The following is a 27754-nucleotide window of genomic DNA, read 5'->3' as shown; positions in this document are numbered from 1 at the left end:
GCTATGTCTTAATCATGTACCAGCATGCCCATAAGCGGGGGGGGCTATTAAAGGAGAACTGAATTTTCTCCTCCACGCCATGGAAGCGCTCTTGTTGGAAAATGAGTAGCTGCCTCCTCCTTAGCTTACTTGGCAAACCTAAAAATCTCCCCGCCCCATTTTGTATTCATATTACACTTACAAGTTTTGATATTAGAAAGGACTCAACCGCACACTTGCAACTTTTAAAGTGCCGTGGAAATCTTGCATCGCAAAAACTAGTATCAGAAATTACTATACACATAGACAGAAACTTGATTTACTATATTAGGGCACGTGTCCTCTAACGCGGGGGGGGGGGGGGGTGCATTAGCTAATGGCTTGGGGGACACAAACAGAAAAGATCCCTACATTTTTTGGTGGATATAATGTTTAAAATAAACACGTGAGCAAGTTTAAAAATGCCGGAAGTCTGTAGTGACTGCAATTATGATGCCAGATGACCTTTTGGCGGTTCTATTCTGTTTGCCCCCACCCCCCCCCCCGTGTTAGTGTTTTTTACGCCCCCCCCCCCCCCCGTTACAAATTATGGGTCTTTCCCCCATTAAAGCCCCCCCCCCCCCATATGGCCCCAGCATTATGGTATAATTACCATGATGGGGGGCGGCTGCAGGTTATCTGACCAATAAGCTGGGGGGATATAATGGGAAATACCCCAAATTATATGTTATATAGCACGTTATTGTTTAAAAAAGATAACACGTGCGCCGGGGGGGGGGGTTGTAGAAGATCTAAGCCCACTCATATGGGGAGGTGGCAAAACAGAATAGACCCCTTTCGACATTTTCAAACTTCTGCCAGTTCGTGTTTCAAGCAAAGTTAAGAGACTGAGCAGCAGTCACTTCGAAACTCTGGCTTCACTTCGCGTCTCTATTCGCCACACGTTTCTCGATAAACGACAGTAGTTCTCTGACTTCAAGCAGAGTCACTTGACGTCCAGATAAGACTTTTTCAATGATTTTTCCTCTTTTCAAATGCGGCCCAGCAATTATGGAGCAAAAATTGCGATAATCTTGATGTTTATTTGTTTTCACGCTCTTCTTTTGTTTTGACCGGGAATGTTGAGTTTAAAAAGTCAGCTCAAGATTTGTTGATTGGTTCTTCATTATTGGTGATACTCGAAAAACGTAACGAAGTAGACGACTAATTAGACACTGTAAATTGCCAAATATTTCATTTATGGAGCTGAAAAGTTAAAAAAAAACCTAAGTTCACTCAGTACTGTTTCAGAACTTGGATTTATTCTGTTTCGCACCCCCTTTCTGTGTTTTTATGCCCCACAATTAAAATCGTATTATTTAGCACTTTATGTAGAACTTTATATGGCAACTAAGATGGGGGGGGGGCAGGGGAGACTCCAGATTCTATAAATTTTTCCAGAAAATTGAACTCAGTACTGAACCAAAGATTTTCACCAAGCAGTAATTCTTGAAAATCAAGGGAGAGGGCTCGGAGTTTTGAAATCCTCATTTTTTGTGTACCACTCGTAAGATATAAGGCTCCGCAAATGAAAAAAAAATAGCTACAAACGAAGAAGATCAATTGTTTAACTTTCTGATTTGATTAATTTAAATTGCTCGTTCAACAATGCGGCTGCGTGACGTGATTAGTAAGATCAATCCCTTTTCGACGAAAGAGGACAATCAAGACAGCACTCACAATGATTCGGAAGCGACGAGCGGGGTAAAAATATTATCAAAAAGTTCTTAGGGTCTTCCCCCCCCCCTATTTTGGTATAATTACCATGATTGGGGTGCTACAGGTTATCTTACCAATGAGCTGGGGGGAGGGGCTATGATGGGAAAGACCCAAAACCCTAATTAATAGAACAATTGGGTATTCCTAATTGTTAGCACCAACAAAAATTTAGATGGTCCTTAATTTTGTAAGTGCATATTACAACCCCGTTGATGGGTACATATTATCTGTAACCCGCAATAGCACGTGCCAATGGGCTTAATGGCACATGTTTGTAACGGGAGGGGGGGGGGGGAGTAATTTGTTGTATATACCGTTTTAGAACAGCTGCCCTTCGCCATTTGACTATGTCAGCATCCGAGAGGTCTATCCTCATCGACTCTGGAGTGAAAGCAGCCGTTTCGGGGTAAGTTCTGCTGCCGTTGTCAGGATAAAATACCCATTAATATATATGCCCAATTACCATGCTGTAGGGCCAGTGGTTTTCGAGGTTCTTGATAAAGCCAGAAAGCAGTCACGTAACCATAATGTCTCGAACAAATGCTGTCCCATAAACTTGCAATGCTATAGTCTGTCCCATAAAGTTGAAATAAGCGAACGTTCGAAAAACGCCAAAAACGTTCAAATGAGCGTCAATGTGTTCATTTGAATGTCAACGTTTTGTCCAATAAGCTTCTATTCATCATTTTTTCTACATGTTTTAAATTTGAACTTTGAACTCTAACCTGTGGTTTTTGAAACGTTCGCTTATTTCTCTTGCTGATCTCGGCATGTTAAATTTGAACTTTGAACTCTGAGACGTTCGACTATATTGTTGCAACTTATAGCGTGTCCGTAAAGTTTAAATAAAGCGAACGTTTCAAGTGCCACAGGTTAGAGTTCAAAGGTCAAAGAATGAAAACTTAATGGAGAAAACGTTGACGTTCAAATGAGCACATTGATGCTCAATTGCGCGTTTTTCGAACGTTCGCTTCTTTCAACATACTCAGTCCCATAAAGTTGGAACGCTATCGAATGTTCCATAAATAAGTTCAAAGTTCAAATTTAAAAGCATGTAGAAAAATTTGATGAATGAGAAGAAAGCTTAAAGGGAAAAATGTTTGTCATTCAAATGACCACAACAATGCCCAATTGCACGTTTTTGGCGTTTTTCGACCGTTCGCTTACATCAACTCTTTTGAAACAGACTCTAAATTGAACTTGTGTGTTATAAAGAATCAGTCTTTGTCGACTGGGAGGAAGTACAGCTTCAGTGGAACTATGACAGAGGACGATTTCCTCAACTGTCTTTTGTGGGCTGTTCCCAACCGACAGAGGTTATTTGTACCTTATTTGTACTTTCCATTGGTATACCCCCACCCTCCCAGCTTACGTCTTGAAGAATATCGGATCTAATTCGTCGTCCAACATTGTTATGCCCCCCAACGTACAATCTACGTACGTTAATGCAAAAAAAGTGCGCATGGGGGGCGTAAAAAGGTTTTACAGATATCTGTTAAAAAACTCCAGAGCAAAATGGGAGTGGGCTTGTTTAATTTAGTTCAATGAGGGGCTATTATACTGGAAGACTTGTATAATATTTTCGTTGATGATAATTTATTACCCACAAGTCTTCCAGTATAATAGCCCCTCATTGAACTAAATTAAGCCCACTCCCATTTTGCTGTGGAGTTTTTTTTTACAGATATATATTTATATTTTCATTTTTACATTATCTGTAAAACTTTTTTGCGCCCCCCATGCGCACTTTTTTTGTCGATATGTCGATAAACGATATGTCGATCACAAAGATTTCGCATATCCGTATTTTAGGCCGGTCACATCACGCACAAACAGGCGGACTAGGAGACCAGAGAGCTCAAGGAGGAGAGTCAAGGTGGAGAAAAGACAGCAGCAGCCAGACGCCTCGGGGGATGACGTGTTCCTGTCAAATTCTCATCATCAGCAGAGAAGTTATTAGTCATCCCTATAGTTGATTTAATTGGCTGTGTTGAGCAAGTTTGGCCTTCAACATAGCTCCCTCCAACCTCTATCTCTACGTTCTGAACGCATTATGGATTGGGCTGTATGGGGGAACTTGAAATTAATGGGGATTTCGGGGAACCGGAACTATTTGGGGGGTGGGGGGGGGAATTATTGGGGAATTCGGGGAACCGGAACTATTGGGGGGGGGGGGGGGGGTAAGGTAGTGTTGAGGGAGGTTGAGGTAAATTTTTCAATGTAACTTCTCTGCTCATTTTAGCTAATCGTGGTCAATATGGCAGCTTGCCCCGAGACTTGGAATACGACCCGAATGATACTGTACCCAGAGAATCTGACACAGACGAAGTTGCGCCTACCGAAGTGGCGACTGGGCGAAAAAAGCCAGGGAAAGGGGTGAATGGAGCACGGCGCCGCTTAGATTTTTAAACTTCCGATTCTGATGAAATTTGCTGGTCATTTATATTGCCGGGTTGGCTGTGATACTCTATTGTTACGGCAATGAATTTTTGCCTTTGTCCTGTTTTTGGTTTTTGTTCGTTTTAAATTTAAATCCCGATTTGAAATCTTTTTTCTACAAGGGCAAGTTTCGAGAAAATTACTCTCCTCCAGTGACAAGCCACTAAATTCCAGCGTATAAATGCATAAGGAATCGTAAAAAATGGACCCATAGGTCAAGAATTTTTTTGAAAAAATTAGGTCTTCCTATTATTAGCCCCTCTAGCTTAGTGGTATACCCCCCCCAACCATGTAAAAACACCAAATACCATAATGGGGGGGGGTAAATATACCATAATGGGGGGCCATATTTTCACGGGGGCTATAGTGGGCAAGACCCATAAAATCTGTACCGACCAATTCAACATAATTAATGCAGGTTTTTTTCACATTCGAGATGCACCACCAAAGAGCACGTGCCACATAATATTCTGTAAATTGTTCAAGAAGACAGGTGTTTCGCGGGCTGCTAAAGACACCCTGGGGGTATGCAAACGGAAAAATTCGACAGCAATAATTTCTCAATTTCCAATTTTGTCCCTGTACGTCAAGAAGTTTTCTCCATAATAAACAGACGTGTAATATAGTTGAGCGATTTGGTCGGTACCTGTAGCCCTGCATTTTTGAAAAACTTTTGAAAGGTAGGTGGGTTTCTTAATTTACTAATTTCGACGTGAGAACATCGTTCTCATAGCCAGGTTGATTGTTTTCAGCAGGTCAGAGAGTGTGCCTCCGCTGCTAGTCACTTGAAGCCATAGAAACAATAAAAGTTCGGATCTATTCTGTCTCCCACCTGCCCCCTCCCCTCCCCCCAAGCTTAGTAGGCTTATATTTTTTACGCGCCCAGGCTCACGTGCTATTTTTTTACATATTAACGTGCCATATAACATATAATTTTTAACTGGGGGCATAAAAAACCCTGGGGCCGAAACAGAATAGATCCAAAATTTTAATGCCATTTTCAGCTTAAAACTAATGGGAAAACGGGAAAATTGAATCAAACCCGCGATACTTTTTTTCTATTTTGAACAGAATATTTAATTGATTTTACATGAACTCTGAAAGGTTGGCAATATTTGACCTTGCCGTCTAACTTTGCCCTCTAAGTGCTAAAAATAACTTATAGCAGGATATGTGTACGAAACAATATTACTGGTTAATTGTTAACCATTCCTCTGCATTGTTTGCTTTTGAGACACCAATAAAATGTTGCTGTGCTAAAACTCAGGGTCTGTAATAATTTGAAAAAATTGGGAATGTCAAAACTCCCGGCTCAGTTCCGCTTAACATTCCCCCTCCTAGGAATTATTGGGTTTTTCCCATTATAGCCCCCCCCCAGCTTAGTGGTCAGATAACCAATATCCCCCAAACATGGTAGTTATACCGTAATGGAGGGGGCTATAATTTCATTGGGGGGGGGGCTATAATGGGAAAGACCAGAATTATTTTACGGAGACACCCTGCAAAAGTAAAACAGACAAAAAACAGGAACTTTTACAGGTAACTTTTTATACTAGAAAATGGGGAAGAAAATCTGATTTCAGCGAAGGAACTTCAAAGGACTTGAAGACCGGAAAGAACAAGTCAAATTGAAACAATCCTGAAGCGAAACAAGGGAAATAAATCACAAAGCGAAATATGGTGTCGTAGGTTATTGATATTTAGTGGTTGGAGAACTACAGGACGCCAGCTAATTTTTTGAGCAACAAACTGGGAAAGAAAATCTACTTTATGGTCGAAGGAGAACAAACCGCCAGACGCTAGTATACTTTAACAACAAAAATTTCTAGAGCCTAATCACTTTTTCATTTTAGAAAACATGTTGATTTCAATGCTTTTGGTACGTAGCCGGGTGTTTGGGCGTCTTCCAATCTGTGACTCGAAAAGTGAAATTTTTAACGTTTTCTGTTAGCAAACACCTAGTTGATAAATTACATAGTTTATGGAGGTTCTTAATTTGAAATTGGATTTAGCTGCTTCTCCCATGCATCCAAGTCCCACGTTTGATAGTTTGTATAGGGCGCGCAATTGAGCCTATAGCTCTGTGGTCACTGATTGGCGCCGCAATTACGTAATTAATATGCCGTTCACAAAAATAGCTGATTTTTTTGCCTACCGCACCTTTAGATGTTTTGGATAGCAGATTACGGTTCAAATATGGCCACAAGGCATGGATGATCATATCTGTCATACCCCAACTTCCGGGAAGGTTCTGTGTACGACGTTGTTGTAGGCATCTTTGATTGCGTGTCGAAACGCGACTTTGTCATCTAAACAGAGGGAACGTGACTTCACGTACTGGTCCCTCCAGAATCTATGCGTATGTGCGCCTGATCTGCTTGCATCGCTCCTCATTACCTTTGAGTGCGCAATCCCGAATGCATTTGAGGGTTGCGTCCTTTTTTGTTAGAGTGGCCAATAGTCTTTTTGTAAAAATTTTTCTTAGAGCAAAATATATGCATCTGCATTTATCTCCGCTGACATGTTGTGGGGTTTGTGTCTGGTGTATGGATAGCGTCTGTTTAAGGGGTATCTTGTGCTTCAGTTCCTTGAGCTGGTTGACTCTCGCCTGGCTTGTCAAATCCGACACTTGATGGTGGGCTTTGTTTGCTTTTTTGACAATTTTTTATCAAGTTAATGAACTGAATAGCGATATGTTTAGATTTTTCAGTTTAGGAATCTGACTTATTCGTAGCATTCAATTTGGTAGAAAGATTTCGTTCAGGAAATTTGCTTAATTTCACCGCTCTATTTAAGCAATTTTACTGAATTTGTGTTTGCGCTGTTATTTGCTGCTGCATGAAATGATTAATCTTCTCGCGGAGCAACTTGTTTAAGACCCATACATTCAATTGAACCATATTTTTTTCATGCTTGAACTTTCAGATTGTTTCTTTTAGTGTTTTTTTCGGAAGAATATTTCAAGTGCAAAATATTTCCAACCTAGCAATAATCCTCGTTTATCCTTTTGTACATTTGGCATAGATGTGTACCTTTTCATCAAACAAATGAAAAAGTGTTGACATAAGGCTGCTTTTCAGAACGTCTTTTCAACCAATTAACTGATTCCATATCTTCAGCAAATACGCTTCTGTAGACTTTCAACGCATACACTGAGTTTTAACAATTTGGGTTCGCAAGTACCCCACTGAATTTAGCGGCCTGTTAATTTTGCTAATTTTTTTCACAACCAAACAATGGAACTCTTCCTTCAGCTTGTATTATAAAGACAAATAGGGGGTTTGTCGTAATCGTCCAAGGGAAGAACAACATTATTTTGGTTCGTTCTCTCACTTTTTGGTTGCATCAAGGAGCCTGGTAATCATAGTAAGCCTCTCACCTCTGCTACATTTTGCGACTTGGTTGCTCTTGTGTCAATGCCAACTTGGTCATACACAATGTGTAAAGCGTGTCTACAGCGACTCATCAGTATTTTCAACTGTCTGAGCTAATTTGGCTGAAAACACTTGCCAAGACGTATACTGGTAACTCCAGGATTGGTATTGAAAGATGTCTCATCGGAGCCACACTTTTCAATTAATTGAGAACGTTGATAGGTTCCTGTTCACTTAGTTTTTCAAAAGCATGGGCGAATACATGAAGACCGGTTTTGACTGCCGCTGAATTGAAGTGTCTTATATCGAAGTTCTTTCAACTACAGATGGAAGTCCTCTCTCAACTTCAGAAATTCTGTTTCCTCGACAGTCTCCAGTTTGTTGTCCCAATGTTGTCAATACTTATTCGTGATGCCTTTCCGAAGTCGTCTTATGATCATTGAACCGATCAAGCAATCATTTGTGTCAAGCGCTGTAACTACTAATGACAAATTTCAAACACATCATCAAAAGTACTGGAGTTTCAACTTCTTCGTTTCTGCTTGTGAACAATTAAAAACTACCGTGAGAAACAGCACATTGTAGTCAAAGAAATGTAAAACGCTTCATTTTAAGTCCAACCACTTATTTCGTTGTGTTATTGAACAATGTAAACTCTTTTAGGAAAACTTCGGAAACCAAATCGTTGCTTTGTTTCTGAATTCTTCTGCTAAACTCCCTGTCTTCAAAAAGGTTGTAAACGACTCAAAAGATCAACTGATTTTTCCTGTGAATTACGCAAGAAGACTTCAAATTTACTTGATTCGAATGGCCTCAACTGCTAACCGACGTATTGTTTCGTAATTGAGTTCATGTTTTTCGAGTGCGTAAACGGTACAATTTTGAGAACCCTTAGGTCCCCATAAGAGATCCTGATTTACCTCAAATTTTTAAAAAAATTTGATATTTTTGGACGACATAGAAATCTCAAACAGTATCTAACCTCCCATTGAAACAACCTATGTTGGATATTATTCGGTTATAATTCTAGTCAAATTTTGTAGGTACTGCCAGTATCACCTCGTGCAGGCCAAACTTTTTGAATTTTGTTTCCGCATTGCAGGTTTGACACTTTTAATTTTGGCTCTTGTTCACTCAACAGCTTTCCTTTCTCCATCTTCATTGACTATCTGTTCAATCATTTTTCTTGCCAAGGCGTATACTTGTAACTCCAGGATTGGTATCAAAAGATGTCTCATCGGAGCCAATCTTTTCAATTAATTGAGAACGTTGATAGGTTCCTGTTCACTTAGTTTTTCAAAAGCATGGGCGAATACTGAAGACCAGTTTTGACTGCCGCTGAATTGAAGTGTCTTATATCGAAGTTCTTTCAACTACAGATGGAAGTCCTCTCTCAACTTCAGAAATTCTGTTTCCTCGACAGTCTCCAGTTTGTTGTCCCAATGTTGTCAATACTTATTCGTGATGCCTTTCCGAAGTCGTCTTATGAACATTGAACCGATCAAGCAATCATTTGTGTCAAGCGCTGTAACTACTAATGACAAATTTCAAACACATCATCAAAAGTACTGGAGTTTCAACTTCTTCGTTTCTGCTTGTGAGCAATTAAAAACTACCGTGAGAAAAAGCACATTGTAGTCAAAGAAATGTAAAACGCTTCATTTTAAGTGCAACCACTTATTTCGTTGTGTTATTGAACAATGTCAACTCTTTTAGGAAAACTTCGGAAACCAAATTGTTGCTTTGTTTCTGAATTCTTCTCCTAAACTCCCTGTTTTCAAAGAGGATGTAAACGACTCAAAAGATCAATTGATTTTTCCTGCGAATTAAGCACGAAGACTTCATATTTACTTGCTTCGAATGGCCTCAACTGCTAACCGATGTATTGTTTCGTAATTGAGTTCCTGTTTGTCGAGTGTGTAAACGGTACAATTTTGAGAACCCTTAGTTCCCAATAAGAGATCCAGATTTACCTCAATTTTTTAAAAAAAATTTGTTAGTTTTGGACGACATAGAAAGCTCAAACAGTATCTAACCTCCAGTAGAAGCAGCCCATGTTGGATATTATTTCGATATAAATCTAGTCAAATCATGTAGTAGGTACTGTCAGTATTTTGTCGTTCAGGCCAAACTTTTTGATTTTTGATTCAGCATTGCGGGTTTGACACTTGTAAGTTTGGCTCTTGTTCACACAACAGCTTTCCTTTCTCCTTCCATCTTTGACTGAAAGACAACGTTTAAATTGGAAGAAGGAGTTTCTCTGTTGCACCATGTTTGAATGTTATCAGCGGCCTCCATATAGTCTGTGTAGTTAATTGACAAACTTCATGTTTTCTTGTACCAGTCATTGGTCCACTTACGGCCCATTTTTTCTACTACTTCATTTTTCTCTCCAGTAGTCCAATTATCGAAAATGTTGAAAGTTTTTTGAAAATGTTCCCACAGAATCTTGCCAACTTACGTCAAGTTGAAAAAAATTAATATAGTTGAAACTCAAGAAGTTGAAGTTTTGCAACACCTTGTTACAGACGTAAGTAGTATTCCCCAGCGAGCTCGACCAGTGCGCAAACGCTATGATTGATTGCAAGTTTGAAAGCAATTTTTTATTCTGAGAGGAACTTTTTGACTCTTCAGATAATTTTTTCAATGTATGCAAGATTCACTGAGCGTAACTTTGGTAACTTGAGCTCGTAGATTTCATTGCATAGTTAATTTGGCAGAGGGAACCGTTACTCCGCTATAGAGGAAATCATGCGAGTTTTGTCTGTTACCAGAGCTCTGTATTTATACTGGCACCATCTAGAGAAAGCAAGTAACTTTGATAGTTTGGTTGATTGTTGTTGTGCCTACGTTGACAGCGTGATTACTTTCGTTCATTTGATTTTCAGTACTAGGTTTTGCTTCTTGGTACAACACTTATAACGCACGCGTTGAGTTCACAATATTTGTTTGATCTATTTTTTTCTGATAGTTCTGTAACATAGGCGCGGCTTCCTCACTACTGCTTAGTTATCTTTCACAATCACCTAGAGGAAAGCAATGTCGTGGCATCTCTTTTTTTTTCAATCACGTGTTCACGTGTACTGTTTCATTCACTGAAGTTCATTTTCTTCGTATACTTTTTTTGCGTCTTTCGTCAGTATTTATATCTTTCGTCTGTCATCAATGTCCAAAACCATCATGTGCGACAGCTTCTTTGCTCTAGCAATTGATCTGAGAGTGTTGGTGTTTACGGAACGCAATTCTTGTTTTCTATGTTTGAAAACAACGCTCTTTCGTGTTAATTAGAGTCTTAATGAATCAACAATGTGTGCTTGTGGCTGTTATAATTTGTTTTTTGATTCAAATAGGTTAAAAAATTTTGGTCACGTCTTGTTTTAGATGTCTCCGGAGTTTTTTGCTAGAGAAAAAATTGTGAACATATTTTCTTTGCATCAACTTGGGTAAATGTTTCAAGACCTGTTTTCGGTATGATTTCTGTTGATTTATAAAATCATCCTCTAATATATTCGATCTAACTTAACACCACAAAGTATAACTTGAAGATTCGCTGATTTGATCATCGCTGAGTTCAGTTAGACTTCAGAAGTTTTCAAACCTCGGCTACATCTTTTGTATCTTATTTCCAATAATGAGTACCTCAATTTTAAAATCCGGAGCCAACTTCCAGCCCAATCCAACGAAATTCCTGTAATTGCCAAGTAATAACATTAGTTGTACGCTTTAGTTATGGCATAGTTATGGCATTTAGTATAACATTATGGCGTTTAGTTATAACATTAGTTATAGCATTTAGTTATACGCTTATGACAGTTATAAATTGACAGTTATGATTTAGTTGTCCAAGACGTCCGCAACATCCAAGAATTCTTCTCGGCTTCCTTCTGTGCATGTAATGCCTCAATAGCCAGCTGTTTTTTGCTTCTAGTATAGATTAATGTTCTCTTGTCTGATAATGTCATAAGAAATTATTAATTTCATTTTTCACTCAAATTCTTTACCTTAACCCATTCATTAGCTGGAACTTTGCTGATCGTAGATAATTTTTTTTTTTGCTTTTTCGTCTTTTTAATTGTTAATAATTTTAAACTCATCTAATCCATCAGAACCATAAGAACCCGAAATATATTTATAATGCTTTACTGACCGACAGTGAGCTTAGCCGAAATCCAACTTAAATCGACAAGTCCAATTTGAATCGACAACTAAACAGAACACCAATTACAAAGAATGGACGAGCTAATGATATTTTGAGCGGTCCGATTTTTCGATCAATCATGGTAAACGGCCAATCAGAATGCCGGCTAAATTTGTCGGCTTATTCTTGAAATTCATACGCAAAATGTTTTGCAGAGATCTATCCATTTAATGCTTTTCAGCAATTGACAGTTTTTTCAATCCGGGCACTTTCCAATATTTCCTGGAAGTTCTCTTTCTTTTTTGTACCAAAACTCGGTTTGTGTAGTTTCAATTCAAAATTGTTTTCTAAACACAATTGGCTGCAATTCACGCATTTTGTTCTACAAGGACATCCCGGGTTGAACTTGTTGTCAAAAAATTTGAAAGAATTTAAAAAAACATAGCCGGCAGATTGCCGGAATAGCTGCGAAAGAATAGACCTGCGTGCCATATAATAGAGATAGAAACAGATAGATCTAAATTGAAAAAAAATCGACGCCGCTCAAAAAACTAAGTAAAAAACATTCAGCGATAAATTAATAAAGCTTGTTAAAATTCATTCCACAGAAGCCTCTTATTAGGGACCTTAACTGCACAACTGAGTTCCTTTGACCTTAAACAAATTCAAACTAAACTTAAGTTTTAAAGTGCAAAAGTCATTTTATTGAGTGAGGTAAGTCACGTATGATCAAAATCTAATCACGCAAATAACCTAAAAACTTTTGCTAAAGCGAGTAAGAAATGACGTCACGCGCGCAAATGCCGTTAGTGAGAGGAAGAAGTTATTCAGAAAATTTGACTTTTTCAGCTTTGCTGTGTGAACAAATGTAAAACGAAAAAAGAGCGTCAGACGACGAAACAAAAAAACATAGCAGGACAAGTCCTGACGCACAATTCAAAGAATTTTCATTGACTAAACAGAAAACTAGACCTAGAACGGACTATGAATGGATTGGGAAAATCATTTAGAAAAAAATCCGATCCAAAAAATCGAAAAAACAGAAAAAACCACTATCGATAAAGCGAATTTTTGTTCAAACACCGTATTTTCACTCTACTTTAAAATTAGAGCGAAAAAATTTCACGCCGCAAAACCAATCGCTTTTTCGCTCCATTTCCTGTTTCGGCGTGACCAAAATCACTACTCCAATTTGACTTCAAAAATCATGAAAATGTGTGAACAGATCTTAAAAAAAAAGACAGCGCCCCAATACAATTCAAATTCTTTGAATTGTAAAAATTCTTTGAATTGTAAAAAAACCAAGAGCACCGCAATATAGCTTCGCTCAGCTTACAGCTTCGCAGCTATAAAAAAATGCGCTGAGAACAGCTGAAAAAATTTCAGCGGATAATTTTGACATTATTATCCACCCAATAGGTTTAATTTGAATGCATTGCTCCATCAATCAAGAGTTTTCCGTCAAATATATCACAACTGGCTTTCGATCACTCATAAACTGATCAGCCATCAATTACAACGATGTTAGTTACTCCGAGAAGTCTGCTAGCCCCACTTTTTTGTTACTGCGAATTCGGTTACAATCGGTTAAAATACTTTTTAAGTGAGGCATAATAGGTTGGCACATTTAATTTGTTTAACTTCAAAAATTTCAGAGTTTTTGTCAACTTGAGACGCTTTGGCCTTTTCATTGATCAAATTGCCGCCGTTTGAACAAATCTAGAGAGCAACAAATGTTAGAATAATCCTTTTTGTATATATATTTTTGTTATTTCTCCGCCATTACTCACGTTATTTACATTATTTCATAATTTGACAAGCTTTTCTAATTTTTTTCTTTTTTTCTTCAATTTTTCAATACTTGAAGTAAACTCTTTGATGAGGGCAGTCACTATTCCATTGGCAAAATTTTAATATTCAACATACAGTTCGAAATAATATCAATTTCCAAAAAAAATATGAAACTTGAAAATCCTGTGGAACGTTGTTGTTTCTGGTTAGCATAACAAAATTAAATAACCATATAATTCTTCAGTCAAACCCTCAACGCATGCTGCAGTTGCAACCATAAAACTATCTTCCATCTCAATGAATTTAAGTAGGTCAATTGAGTACCAGATAAAAAGAAAGACCAGAAAAATTTGGAATCGAAACAATTCAGCACAATTTTAAGCATTTTTTGTACTCCTGCCTATAAAATTTTTAAACACGAAAACTTTTTTGTAGAAATTGCAAAAAAAAATAAATTTCTTAATAGGATTATTTGTATTAGTTATTTTGAGAAAATAAGTAAAGTCTCTGCCCTAGTCGAAAACGAGTGGTTATCTTGTAGGAATCTGTCAGATTTTGGCAGATTCCTGCAAGATAACCTTTTCTCTGGAAAAATCTTTTAATATATCCATTTTTCTGCCAACTTCCTACAGTATAACCATTTGTCTGCCCGATTTCCACAAGATACCCATTTTTTTCCCGCCAGATTCCTACAAGATGCCCATTTTTCTGCCAGGTTCCTACAAGATGCCCATTTTTCTGCCAGATTCCTACAAGATACCCATTTTTTTCCCGCCAGATTCCTACAAGATGCCCATTTTTCTGCCAGATTCCTACAAGACACCTACTTGATAAAAACTTTGTAGTGAACTAAAACATATAATTGTTGAAAAGAAAGTAGAACAAATTTGAACAAATAAAAGCATTGCTGCACTTCCCTCTTCAATGCAGCTCCAAGCACAGTATCTTATTTTAAAGTTTTTATTCTGTAAATGAAAGAAAATTTCAAAGAACTTGCCATTTTAGTTTTTATTCTTTTTTAATCTATAACCGAAGATATATTTTCCTAAGTTGTCGATTTTCATGAAAAAATTGGGATAATTGCTTAAGCAATGCGCTAAAAGCGCTGACGTTTGAGCGCTGATTGGTTATACGAAATCCACAAAGATCTTTCTAAAACCGCTGAATTTTTGTTTCCCGAAGAAGTTTTCTCGGAGTGCCCCCCGCCCCAGCTTAGTAGCATAACTTTTATGCCTCAAACGCTCGTGCTTTTGTTTCACGAAATAGATTTGTGCTATATAACAACACGTACACGTTATTGGGGAGATACTAAGAACTAACTCATTTTTCTGAAAATAATTAGCACACTTTTGACCCTTTTGCTTAATTTTTGAGACTCCTTGCATAAATTAATCATATTCAGGGGCTCTTTAGAAAAAAGATCCGCTTGCAGCCGCCGATTACTCAACCCGGGATTCATTTAAGCTCCTCCTATTTTGTATAATTGTAGTAATCTTCAAACTTGAATGGTAAAAGATTTGCGAAATCTTTCTGGTCCATTCCTAAATATTCGGTCAAATCGGCCATTCCAGTTGTAACTGGCAAGTCGTACTTGTTCCGGATGAAACAGTCAAAGAGGTAGAATGCTGACATGGGGGTGTCTGTTGGGACCATATGGCCAGATGCCCGGACTACGACCAGCTGAAGGTTCTCACCAAAACTTTGCCACCATCCGCCGACCTAAAACAATGCTTGAGTTCTACTTTTCTGTCGTTCACTCTCTTGTGCGATCATGAACTCCGGGTCTCACATTAGGATCAGAACTAGCTGTATACATACCAAAGAATCAATATTGAATGCTAAAAGTGGTTGGAATCTTGGTCGTTTTTTGTATTCCATTGTTCAGGGGATTTCGTACAACAGAACCTTATCGCAATTTTCTAAGAAGTATGAAATAGCCGAGTTTTACTTCATTGCGATATCAAACGGAGCAGTTACGTTTATGTAAAGAAAACTTCCCTCTTCCAATACCACTACTTAAAAGTTATTTCCTAATATTAAAAATTTCGTAGAAAAATCATTTATTTCAACCGTTGTTGCAGGGCCGAAAAACTAAGTCCAGTTTACTGAGATCAGTAACTTTGAAAAGAACCAAAATGAATTTGTTTTAATATAGCACAACCCATCAGCAAAATCGTGAATCTTTTTTGTTAGCTAGAGTAGTTGGCATTTTGCTCCAAAGTATGTCAAAAACAATTAAGAATAAAATTTTTTTTTGAGTGACTGAGATGTTGAGAAAAATTTCAATTTTCACTCTGATCCAGAGCCAATTTTGCAATGCATTCTGAATTTTCCTGTGATTCTGAGAAATTCAGAGGACAATGATTCTGAAATTTGCTCTGACTCAAAGGGGTTCCAGAGTCGGCACAGAAACTAATCTCAAATCGTTATCAATCAGTACTGAGAACGAAAATCTCTCTGAAATTGTTCTGAGGTATAAGGTTACTTCATCAATTTAGTTTCTGAAATTCGCAGTGGTTTTTAAATTGGCCGGCTTTTTACTGAAACTTTTATAAAAATTTGGTATTCATTTCTTGTTTAAAAAGTGAAAAAGTGAAAAAATTAAAATATTTCTTGTCTCTACAAGCTTAAATGGTTTTGGACAATGGTCTGGCTAGGGTTTGTTTTTTCTGGTCATTGTCTGCGCAAAAATCTGGTTTGTCCACCCAATTCCTATTTTTGGGCATGGACGTCTGAAACCCCCTGTTTTCACCCAATTTGGTCTGGCTAATGGCTGTCTTGGAACCTCATCCTGTTTTTTTTTTGTTTTTCCCGTTATCTGAAGTAATAAAGTGTAAGTTAATATTTCTAACTGACCTTTCTCTCAGGAGTGACCCACTGTCTGTAGTATGAAGTGGGTTTATAACCCAGACTCCGGATGAAGTACTCTGCCCCGATGAAGTTGACAGCATAGTCACTGTCCCCACTGAACACCATCACTCGCACCCCACTGTCTATCAGGGCCTTCATCTTAACAAATTACAAACCCGAATGAAACAAGAGGAGGGAAAAACGCAAAGATTATTCTGGAAAAATCTCGAAAACTCAGTTTTAAACTTGACTAGAGAACTTTCCGGCTGTTAGCTATTTTCTTATATTAAGTCACCTTATTCATCTTGATGCGGCCTTAATACGGTAACTTAGAAATTTTAATACGGTCCTACGACGGGCCGTAGAAAACTTAATAAGATCTCGGTACGGTTTTTATCGAAGACTTATGCGGTGCCGTACCGTGGCCTAACCAAATTTTCCAAGTTCGGGCAACCGGAGGGGGGGGGGGGGGGAGGGGGGTTAACTAACAACAAAAATCTGATTGTTACAAAAATTTTTAATTCGCCTAAGACTTGATTTCCCGAATTTTTTTATTACTACTTAGCAGTCAGCTCAAAAACCAATTGTTCTTATTTTTTAACAGCCATAATATTCTAGATGCAAATATGTAAAATTTCTTTTTAACTCGCAATTAATCTGGCGAGAGGCTTTTATGCAACTAATTAGGAATAAGTTTTCCCTGAGGACAAGCCCTGAACTACAATTCAAAACATACCCGGCAGATTGCCGGAAAATAGCCGCCGTTGATTCCAATAAGCATGATTGGGATTGAACAAATAGAATATATTGAAAAAAAAAGATTTTTGTACAAAAATATTTTTTAAGTCCAATTTATTTTGATGGCATTTCGTAGTTGAACATACTTCTGTTTCTTAGAGAGAGGCTACAGGGGCTACTATCAACACCAATAGGCATTAGAGGTGGTAACTAACACTTATAGGAACGACGTTCAAATAGCGGGCATCTAAAATTGGGCTTTATGGGTTTATCCCGTTTCTATTTCTGACTTCAATTTTTTATACCGACTCTGTTCATTTTGAATTGCTTTGCTTAGCAACTGATGTTCAAATTCACTTTTAGCAGAATGAGAGAAGAGAGAAACTAGCCTCGAAAAGTCAAAAAGATTTCACGCAAAATGTCGAAAAAGCGGCAAAGTGGTAAAGCGAAAAAAAGTTTGACGAAGTAAAAAAAAATACGAGCGCAATAATAGCCGGCTGAGAAGATGAGGGCGGCTATTAAAAATTTCCATTCACCACGCAAAATACTAGACCAAGAGATGACTAGGAATGGGCTAGGAAATTCACTTTTAAAAATCCGATTTAAAACATAGAAAAAAACGCTGTTTAAAAAATGGTCGGCAAATTGCCGCATGTGAACAAAAAATCACGAGCAGGAAAGCAAAATTTGTTTTATCGCTCAATTTTAGAAATAGAGTTTAAAAATCACGACGCAAAAACTCTTGCTTTTTTGCTCCAATTCTTTTTTTGTCATGACCAAAATCATCGGGGGATGAGATATCAGGCGCAAACTTGATTAGGCGGAAAATATGTTGTCGCCATTTGGCAAAAAATCTGAACCAAATTTTGTGGAAATTAGGCAAATAGCAATTAAAACAGTTAAAAGAGGCACTTCAAAATCTACTCGATGCCATACAGTGGTTAGGCGTCCCCAATAGTCGTCTTTACATGCAAACGAATTCTTGAAAGTACTTCAAATTATATATCACAGTTTTAAAATTTATTTCATCTATTTCCTTCTACTCAGTGTCATCGCGGCCAAAAATTGTGCACTAGAAGAAAGTAACAGGCAAAGAATGGAAATGTGTAAACTTTTTATCAGTGGCTTCAATGAAATAATTGAGAACTACCAGTTGAGAAAACGCACGCAATTGGGGGAGTTGATTGTGAAAATACTCAAGGAAATTCTCAAAATTTCTGGTAGAATGTTCTTTAAGCTACTTTTCTATGAAGTCAATTGTTATAGTCTTTTAGTCTTTTAATAATATCAGGCGGATTACGCGATACCTCCTTTTAGTGTTTTAACTAGTATTCGCTAATTTCTCACAGAATTTTACTTGACAATTTTTGTCTAATGGCTACAAAACTCTTTTCGCCTAATTCAGTTTCTGCGTAATAACCTATGCCCAAATCATCTCTTCGTTTTGACTTCAAAAGTCATGAAAATGCTTAAACCGATCTTAAAAAAGGGCAACGCCACAAAACTTTTAATTTTCTTTGAATTGTAAAAACCCTGGTAAAAATAGGAGAGCGCTTAATAAAAACCGTTGAGTGGCTGACGGTGGCTACTAATTAGAAAGAGATTAGAAACGGAAAAAAAGAATCGCGTAAAAAATGTCCACAAATGCCGGCAAAAATTAGAAATTTTGAACTTTTTTGTGATTGATTCACAGTAAAAAAAACATTGGCGTCTAATTAGTTTTACCAAAAACTAGACAGTATTTTCTCATGAGAAAACTAGTGAGACTTGCCTATTCTGAGAAAATAGAAACCGAATAGATAAACAGGCCCAATCAAAACTACAAACAAAAATTGCTCTTTTTTTGAAATCAATTGATCGCAAAGTAAATAAAAGTACTATCTATTCTCATAAAAACATCGACAAAAATATTTGTTAACAAGTAAGTTTCTCATTAGAAAATGTAGTGAAAAGTTTATTTTCCAATAAACATAGAACTGCGTTGAAAAATCCAAGTTTATTTTCCAATTAACTTAGAACTGCGTTGAAAAATCACAAAATAGCACAAACGTTCAATCTAAGTTCGAGACGAGATTTTAATTTTGAGAGGCTGGCTTGCCAAAGTGACGTAAGATCAGACCAGTTTCAGAACCCTGTCTATATATTTAAGCGCTATCCCAATTTTTCCAGACTGTGTATTACAAGCGGAAGCTGCGCGGGTCTGCGATTGAATAATGCCAGCTCACAGGTCGCTTCGGTCTAGAGCCTTGACCTGGGTTATGCTGGGAAGTTATTTCATAACTAAATTAGGGAACTTTTCCGTTTGTATGCGTATTTCCCAGCTTGCGTGTATCACTAATTCCCCCCCCCCCCCAAGCCACCCTCACCATAGACACGTGTGCCGTATTTTTGCATAATGATTTACAATATAATAGCGCGTTCTCTGTAATTGAGGGGAGGTTTACCTCATAGTAGACATCATCGTGTTGCTCCTCGTAAGTCATGTTCTGGCACAATTCGAACTTTCCTACTGAAGGGTGTATGTGAAGTGCCTCCCTCACTTCTGGCTTATTGAGCCAGTTTGTCAGTCCATAGGTGTCTCCAATGCATGAGTCATAATTGAAAAACCATTCCCACATTTTATTTTCGCCATCCGTCTTTCAAAAGGCAACTCTGTTCAAAAATCGAGAGTTCAAGTTGCAGTAGAAGGACTAACTATTGCGGTACCCGTTTAAAAAAATTATGAGATCTATTCTGCCCTCAAGGCAGACCCTAGTTGGGCTCCTTTACAGCTTTAAAGTATAAAACAGTAAAGTATAAAAAAGTATAAAAGTATAAAAAAGTATAAAACAGTATAAAACAGTTTAAACTAAAACAGTTAGTTTAAAGTATAAAACAGTTAGTTAGTAGACTTTCTGTGCGTAAAGTAGACTTACCTAGTTCTCTCAGAGTAACCGACTCTATTAAACACTGAAGATCAACTTCTATTACGGTGGTAAAATAAAACGGCACCGGAGTCAATGGTATACAGATAGTGCAACTATATAATAGACTGACTACAGTCAGGCGTGCAAGCGCTGTATCAAAGAGTATAGAGCCTTCTCAGTCTCTGATTGGCTGAAGGTGTGCATTCAGTATTTCATCTGGTACATTAAACCGGGGCTAAATGTTTTTCGGCCGAATTTAGAGAATGTAGCTGAAATACGCTGAATGTGCCATCCTTGTCGAGTGGTGGAGTAGGTAACTAGAAATGGCGTCTGAGCTTACTGTCTAGTGAAGTGTGTGACTAGTGAAGTCAGCAAATGGTCCAAATCCTGTTGGTCGCATAGCCAAAAAGAGTGCAAGATACAGGGTATGCTGACCACTGCTGTCAATCCTGTTGTAGCATCCAGCTGTCTCCAACTGTCATGTAGTGAGTATTTGTTCCAAGCTGGGTGGAAAATTGTAGTCTTCATACTATGTCAGCGTAAAAAGAGAATTCGATTCATCATTTTTTCAGTACGGTTTTTTGCCAATTGCATTTACCAGCTTACTTTCTGGTCAAAATCCAACATTTGGTCTGTGAGCTACTTAGTCCTTTAAACTTTTTAAATTTAATTCCTTCTATGTGAGTTCCGTTCAAAGAAAACAAGCAAACAAAAAGTTTTCCTAGTTTTCAATTGGTGAAAAGAAAAATGATAAGAAGAAAGAACTTGAAGGACTTATTATATACATAGGTTTGAAAAGGAACAGAAAACAATAAGTTTTACTTTTGAGTGTTTTGAGAGCTGAGTTTAGTATCGAGACATTGACCCGGAGAGGTGGGCCTGGTAGGCTGGGTCCAGGAAGAATTTGATAAATTCTTCTTCTTCTTTTGTGAGACAAGCAGCAAGAGCTTGTGGGTAAAGGTCCGCATTGCAGTGCGGCTAGCAAGAAGATTATTGAGAATATTCTTTCCCTCCTGTGGTTGATCACTGTTTGTCCACTTGTCCGCAATTTGTCCCTGTAGAGGAGGTTGAAGGTATGGCCGCGCATAAACTTCGTTGCGCCTTCTTCTAAACACTTGAGATACTCAATCGGGACCAATATTGGACGATGGGTCCCTGCGTACAGGGGAAAAAGACACGATAGTTTCCAATAGGATCGATATTCCTCAGTGTGCCTCCGCAGTACTTAGGATCGATTATATACGAGTGTTTGAGATAATACGGGGATATTATTGTCGTGTTCAAGTACTGTAGACTTGAACTAACTTGGATCAGGGGATTAGTGTTGTTGAGATGGTGTTGAACAAAGAGGTAACAGTGTTTGCAACATCTTTTTTTCGTTTATTTTGTGTGATTGATTATTGACATCTATCTGTGTTGGCAGCAAGAATCTAAATGGGAGGAAAAGGGGGTCGTATTTTTTATATACGCGGTTGGGATTCGCCCCCTTATGAACATTGTGTTCAGATAATTTTTTGCGGTCCGCCAGTGCAAAGAGGTACTTCGACTTGTGGTAAAATCTTTCCGTAAAGCTCCAATTTATCGGGAACTAGGCATACTCGAGAGGATTATTCTTGTCACAGTCTTTTTCTAAATAACCTTTTTCCGTTGTCCGATGGTGCACGTACTGGAGGTCAGCTTGAGAATGTGCCCTGTGGGAGTGGCCAAATATTTAATCCGTTCGGAAACATGGATGCCGCGCTCCGTTTTGATTTCTATGGAGTTAGTAAATCGATGCGAGAAGAAGTTTGGCCCGCGTGGTTAGTGATATGTGCTTTTCTAATGGCACAAAAGGGCATGGTTTTGCTTTCGTGACAGGGACTGTGCGCCTCTATGGGGGCTTTAACCTGGCCGAGAGCTGGTTGACGACTGTGGCGACCAAACATGAGCCATCCTAGTTCAGTAGTTCTCATTTGATGGGCGGGGACGTCTTCGGGTGACGGGTCAGTGGACGGATAGTTGTCCATGGATGTCGGCCTTTCGTAGGGAGTTTGTTGTGAAATTTGTTGTCGTGGCTGTGGAGCAGTTACAGTAGGGCTATTATACCGGGTTGTGTGTTATCATTGATTGTGGTGTAGAGAGAAAAAAATCTGATTTGGTTTGGGATTCGATTTGGTTTGGATTGGAAGCTCGTAGCAATCATAAATTGATGTTGGTAGAGTCGATGCTCTCTGTTTTGAGTAAGATTTATCTTGTACGGGGGATAAGAAATTCTGACAGAAGTTTTTGAACTTTTTGTGTTATTAACTCAATTCATTTTGAGAGTGCCTGACTGGTCGCAACAGTTAAAGCAGAGCCTAGTAGGGTTCTGTTTACAACATTAAAGTATAAAGAGTTGAGGCTACTTATTTCTGCGCGCGAAGTAGATTTACCTAGTTCTTTCAGACTAACCAACACTATAAAACACTGAAGATAAACTTCGATCTTTACGGTGGTAATATAATACAGCACCGGAGTCAATGGTATACGCATAGTGCAACTGTTTTATAGACTGACTAAGGTCAGGCGTGCAGACGTTATGTAAAAGAAAATAGAGTCCTGGTCATTGATTGGCTGAAGGTGTTCATTCAGTATTTATTCTGCTACATTTGACTTCTGCAGTGAGAATATAATTTTTGATTTAGTCTGCCCCGACCCCCACCCCTATTAGCCCCACTTACAAAATATTTGTTTTTGCTAGCACATTACTATGTAAGAAATAGCACGTGCACTAGGGGACGTAGAAGCTATGCTGGACGTTAGCTGTGGAGGTCGGGCGGGGGGGGGGGGGTACTTCCTTAAATTTCAAACGAAGAGACGAAGAAAAAAACTATCACAGTTGCCTCGTTGAACAGCTTTTTAAGTTTGCCCAAAGCGTCTGTTTGACTGAAGAAAGCTTTGAGTCGATCGCCCATAGTAATGTTGCCAAAGACACACTCTCCGATTATGTTGTAGTAGTTGATGTTGTCTGAGAAGAAAGCCCTCTCTCTTATTTGGTGCCACTTCATAGCTCGTTCACACGATTCAGACTTTTCACTCATTTCAACGAAATTGCACATTTTTTCCGTAGCTGAAATCAGATACTCATAAAACAGTACGAATTAGCGTAGTAAGTAAGACGGTTGAGATTGTCGAAATATGATTGGACAAAATATTGTCGAGGTTTGAGCCAGTCCGGTTATTAAAACCGGGTCTACCGAAAAGTTTTGACCCAGTTTTTGAATTATGAACCCGGTGGGTATGAACAAAAACCAAGTACTTCGGATTATAAATTCAACTCCGTATTTCGAACCGGATACACACTTTTTGACATAAGAAATTTTTGTCTTCAAGTCTATGAGAAAACTGAGAAAACAGTAGGCGATAATCAATTAAAAATCATCAAAATTGTGTGTCTAACTAATACCGCCCGCATTGTCTGGTTTTGGCCATATTTTGTCGGAACCAAAACGTTCAAATCTCCACAACCTGTAGTAACCTGTAGTAACCTGTAGTATCTTACACGCCAGAGTAGACTAATGCATCATTACAGACCAGAGGCTGCCACCAAAAGAGAACATTTGAGAATATGTCAAATAAACTGTCTCATTATTAACCAAATTTCTGATTTGCAGTTTGCAAAAGCAATTGTTTTTATTAAAAGAATGCTAAGTAATTTTGTGTAGATAACATTTCAAAAATGAATACATCGGTGATAATAACTGAACAACCAACAGGGAGGTTGAATTTACAATTAAGTAGAAAAATATTTCTTTAATCAAAACTCATGTAATCAGACAAATTTTCAGAAACTTTCTAAAGTTACCTTGTTTAAGTTTCTCTTATTGTTTCTCTTTTTTCCACATCAAATGCTTAAAAAAACTACAGTAACTGCATCCTTAATATATTGTGCAAAGATATGTAAACTATAGTTTAACATAAGCAGGGGATAATAGTCTGTTTTAAATAATTTGTTATTAGTTCCATTGAAAAATCAGCTCCTGGCACCGAAACGGGAAACGTACGCCGAAAAAATAAACAATCTTGTCGCAAAAGCTGAAATTTGTAAACACGAAAAATGATTAAAGGCAACTGTGGGTTATGACGGCATGTAAGTTTGACGAATGACGGGCGATATCTAACGAAGGCTTATCTTTGTATGAAAAGTGAGACCGAAAAAAGTTCTGAGGCAATACTGAACAAAAAATAATCCTACCAATCCAAAATTCTCAAAAAAAGGAAATCAAGAAGTTTAGCTTGAGATATGATAGACGGTACAGAATTTCAAAATTTTGTAACCAACAATATCATAGCACACAAACTGAAGAACTTGAGGGTCTGGTCTGCCTTCGTCTAAGAATCAAAGCAGACAATCAAGGTTTTTTTGATGGAGATACTCCAATCAAGAAACGAATTAGAGAGCTCGATCCAATTTGTCTTCTTTGAAAAAAAAGCCTCTGATCTTTTACATTAAAAAGTTCCCCCAGCTTACTGGTCATATAACGTATACCTCCCAATCATGCTAAATATAACTTAAAGAAAAATATAACTTCGCGGGGGGTTATAATGAAAAAAACCCAACCATCTTTAAGCGAAATTTTATGAACCTAAGAAAACGTAACCGACTAACGTCGAAATAATTGCTCTAGAACGACTAATGATAGCTAAAAGGTATTGCAGCATGTTTGATTGGGGGGGGCTAAAATCACTTCAAATGAAAGGAGCTTCCAGTAACGTGTGGCGTGATAGCCGAAAAGTAAGGTATGTGGTTCACACGCACGCCAATGATTGAGAGTTCAATCCCCTGCCTCCCTGAAGCTGTCTGTGTGAGGATGAGCTCTTACTAACCATAGCTTCAGGTTGACCATAGCCTGACCAATGTTGGCTTCAATGATGGTACCATGCGGAAGTTTCAAACGCAAAAAAGTGGCTATAGAAAACAAAAAAAAAGCAATGCTGCTCATAAAAATATCGGTCTGAAATTTGAGGAATAATAAAAAAGTACAGCTGAAAACAAGCTACTGTAGGCCTAATGCGGTTCCGCTGCGATTACGCAGGTACCACAAACATACCCGGCAGATTGCCGGAAAATAGCCGCCGTTGATTCCAATAAGCATGATTGGGATTGAACGAATAGAATATATTGAAAAAAAAGATTTTTGTACAAAAATATTTTTTAAGTCCGATTTATTTTGATGGCATTTCGTAGTTGAACATACTTCTGTTTCTTAGAGAGAGGCTAAAGGGGCTACTATCAACACCAATAAGCATTAGAGGTGGTGACTAAGACTTATAGGAACGACGTTCAAATAGCGGGCATCTAAAATTGGGCTTTATGGGTTTATCCCGTTTCTATTTTTGACTTCAATTTTTTATACCGACTCTGTTCATTTTGAATTGCTTTGCTGAGCAACTGATGTTCAAATTCACTTTAAGCAGAATGAGAGAAGAGAGAAACTAGCCTAGAGAAGTCAAAAAGATTTCACGCAAAATGTCGAAAAAGCGGCAAAATGGTAAAGCGAAAAAAAGTTTGACGAAGTAAAAAAAAATACGAGCGCAATAATAGCCGGCTGAGATGATGAGGGCGGCTATTAATTATAATTATTATTAGAGTTTATCGCAAAAACTAGAGGTTTATTTTAAAAAAAGACACGAACTTCGGCACCATTTCACTCTGACTTTTAGTAGGAAACTGCCGCCAATCGAATTCAGCTGCTTAAAATTGTGAATGCGAGAGAAATTTAGATCACGCAAAACGCATAATGTCAAGGTCGTAAAAGCCACTCCTTGAGTCACCACGATCAAGCGAAGGTTTTGCATAAGAAAAGACTTTTACAGCAATTACTGTAAAATTTGTTCAAGGGCAAAAATGGTTGGACAGAACAGATCCCATATTTGGCTACCCCCTCTGTGCTATTTGAAGAAAACAGACGAAGAAAAACAATTTCTCACCGCTGCAGTTACAACTTTTTCGCATGTAATCATACTCTGGCTGTGACAGAATAGCGTGGCCCCTCATGAATTCGATGTTGCTGTTGCTCCGGTTGAGTGAACTCATAACTGGGTTTCCCATAGCCAGGCCTAGTAAAAAACTCCCAAGTATAAGAAAACAACAACCGAATTGAACCATAACTTTGGAAATTTCTCAAACCTACATCGTCCCCAATATTTTCTTTTATTTTTCATTTTACCCCTTCCTCTCCCGCTATATATATATATATATATATATATATATATATATATATATAAATATATATATATATATATATATATATATATATATTTATATATATATAAATAGTTCACTGACTCTTCCAGCAAAATGGGACGAGTTAGGGGGTTAAATTTCACCCGGGCTTTAGAGTAACTAGAACTGTCGGTCATCATTTTCTCGAATCACCATTTAATGCGTTATCGACTTATGTTGGTTTTTTGAACAAGAATTTTTGCGTAAAACGTAAAAGGACACACTGCTACAATAATTGATTCCAAATTTCTCCTGGAGCAATTGATATTTGTGGAAGTCAATTTTGCTTTCTGACGTACTTTTGGCAAAAGATTTTAAAAGTTACCGAGAAATTCATGTGTTAAACGAAAAAAATTTGTTATATTTCTTGACAATTAGAAATTTTTCCCATCAAAAAATGTGAAATGACAAATGAACAATTTTTGTTGGCTGCCAATTGGTTAAATTTGTTGCGAAGTATCAATTGTCTCCTACTGCAAAGAAAAATCGGATCTTTTCCGTTTGTGTAACCTCACCACCCCCCCCCCCAGCTTAGTGGGCTCATATTATTCGCACAACGAGGCTCACGTGCCATATTTTTACCTAATGATTTACTACGTAAAGGCACGTACTCTGCAACTGGGGAGGGGCACATAAAGTACAAGGAGACACAGACAGAAAAGCTCCCAAAAATCTTTATTGGTGAAATTGCGTTAATTCTGTGTATCTAGAGGTCGCAATTTAGAGGCCTAATTTAGTAGCTTTATAAATGAACCATTTTTTGTATCGTTGACGTTTTCTCCAACAGTAGTGAAAACAGTCACCCAAATTAAGACTACGTTCAAAAACGCTTCGAGATCTGTCGAAAAACACTATTATTTTTTTTTATTGACCTATGTTTTTTCCCATCAACGCACTACCTTATGCGGTCAATTTTCTGTTATTTCACCTAAACGAAAATTGAGATTATGCATGATAAAATTAGTAACCGGATTTTTTTTCAATGAGAATGTTTAACTGATCATACACGATAGAAGTTTATATCTCCTACCTTACACAATAATAATTCTACTAAGAGGAATTCTTACACGTTTGGCTTGTCCAGTCGATACTTTCGGACTTGACAAGATAAAAAGAATCAGCTTATCAGAATTTTTGTGTAGCATCTTATCAGCGAAAAAATTATATTGTTAGAAATTATTATATGGTTCACAATAAAAATTTGTCAATGTCTATTTTGAAAATTGAAAGTTGCTCCATTAAAAAATGAACACCAGATCTGTTTGTTTTTGTGCGCTCAACGTCGAAAAATTCCCGAGCTCCATGCGTTCGGAGTTGCTTATGTTCAGACATTCGTGGTTTCGTTTTTGATTTGAGAAAGTATATCTCTGAACGCATACCACCCCTTGTTGTTTCATTTTGTTCTGGCAACTCAGCCTGGGAAAAATTTACGTGCCAGTGTCTCATCAAGCCTTCCACCCACCCAACCACCCAAAGCCCTCATAGACACACTTAAAAAAACGCACATACACACATGCACACATATACACACAAAGAC

The 27754-nt window shown here is 37.9% G+C and overlaps 2 protein-coding genes across 2 annotated transcripts in view; one reads left to right on the top strand and one right to left on the bottom strand.

The window, feature by feature from the left end:
* Positions 1 to 1099: 1099 nt before the first annotated feature.
* Positions 1100 to 4283, top strand: LOC142348747 (uncharacterized). The gene is made up of 6 exons (XM_075400231.1): positions 1100 to 1195; positions 1562 to 1722; positions 2060 to 2143; positions 2953 to 3053; positions 3550 to 3689; positions 3980 to 4283. Exons 2-6 carry the CDS (start codon positions 1627 to 1629, stop codon positions 4144 to 4146), a joined length of 588 nt encoding a protein of 195 aa, XP_075256346.1. The 5' UTR covers positions 1100 to 1195; positions 1562 to 1626; the 3' UTR covers positions 4147 to 4283.
* Positions 4284 to 14886: 10603 nt separating this feature from the next.
* LOC142348088 (lysosomal protective protein-like) overlaps positions 14887 to 27754 on the bottom strand; it is a 30915-nt gene continuing 18047 nt past the window's right edge. Inside the window, exons 3-7 of the mRNA XM_075399253.1 lie at positions 25923 to 26051; positions 22835 to 23061; positions 19512 to 19703; positions 16336 to 16488; positions 14887 to 15198 (exon numbers count right to left, since the gene is read on the bottom strand). Coding sequence (XP_075255368.1) covers positions 14950 to 15198; positions 16336 to 16488; positions 19512 to 19703; positions 22835 to 23061; positions 25923 to 26051 — 950 coding nt within the window. The 3' untranslated portion in view covers positions 14887 to 14949. The remainder of the gene's footprint in view (positions 15199 to 16335; positions 16489 to 19511; positions 19704 to 22834; positions 23062 to 25922; positions 26052 to 27754) is intronic.

The sequence above is a fragment of the Convolutriloba macropyga genome, chromosome 10 (assembly GCF_964194025.1).
Source record: "Convolutriloba macropyga chromosome 10, txConMacr16.3, whole genome shotgun sequence".
Taxonomy (NCBI): domain Eukaryota; kingdom Metazoa; phylum Xenacoelomorpha; order Acoela; family Convolutidae; genus Convolutriloba; species Convolutriloba macropyga.
This window is presented reverse-complemented; position numbering and strand designations above follow the sequence as displayed.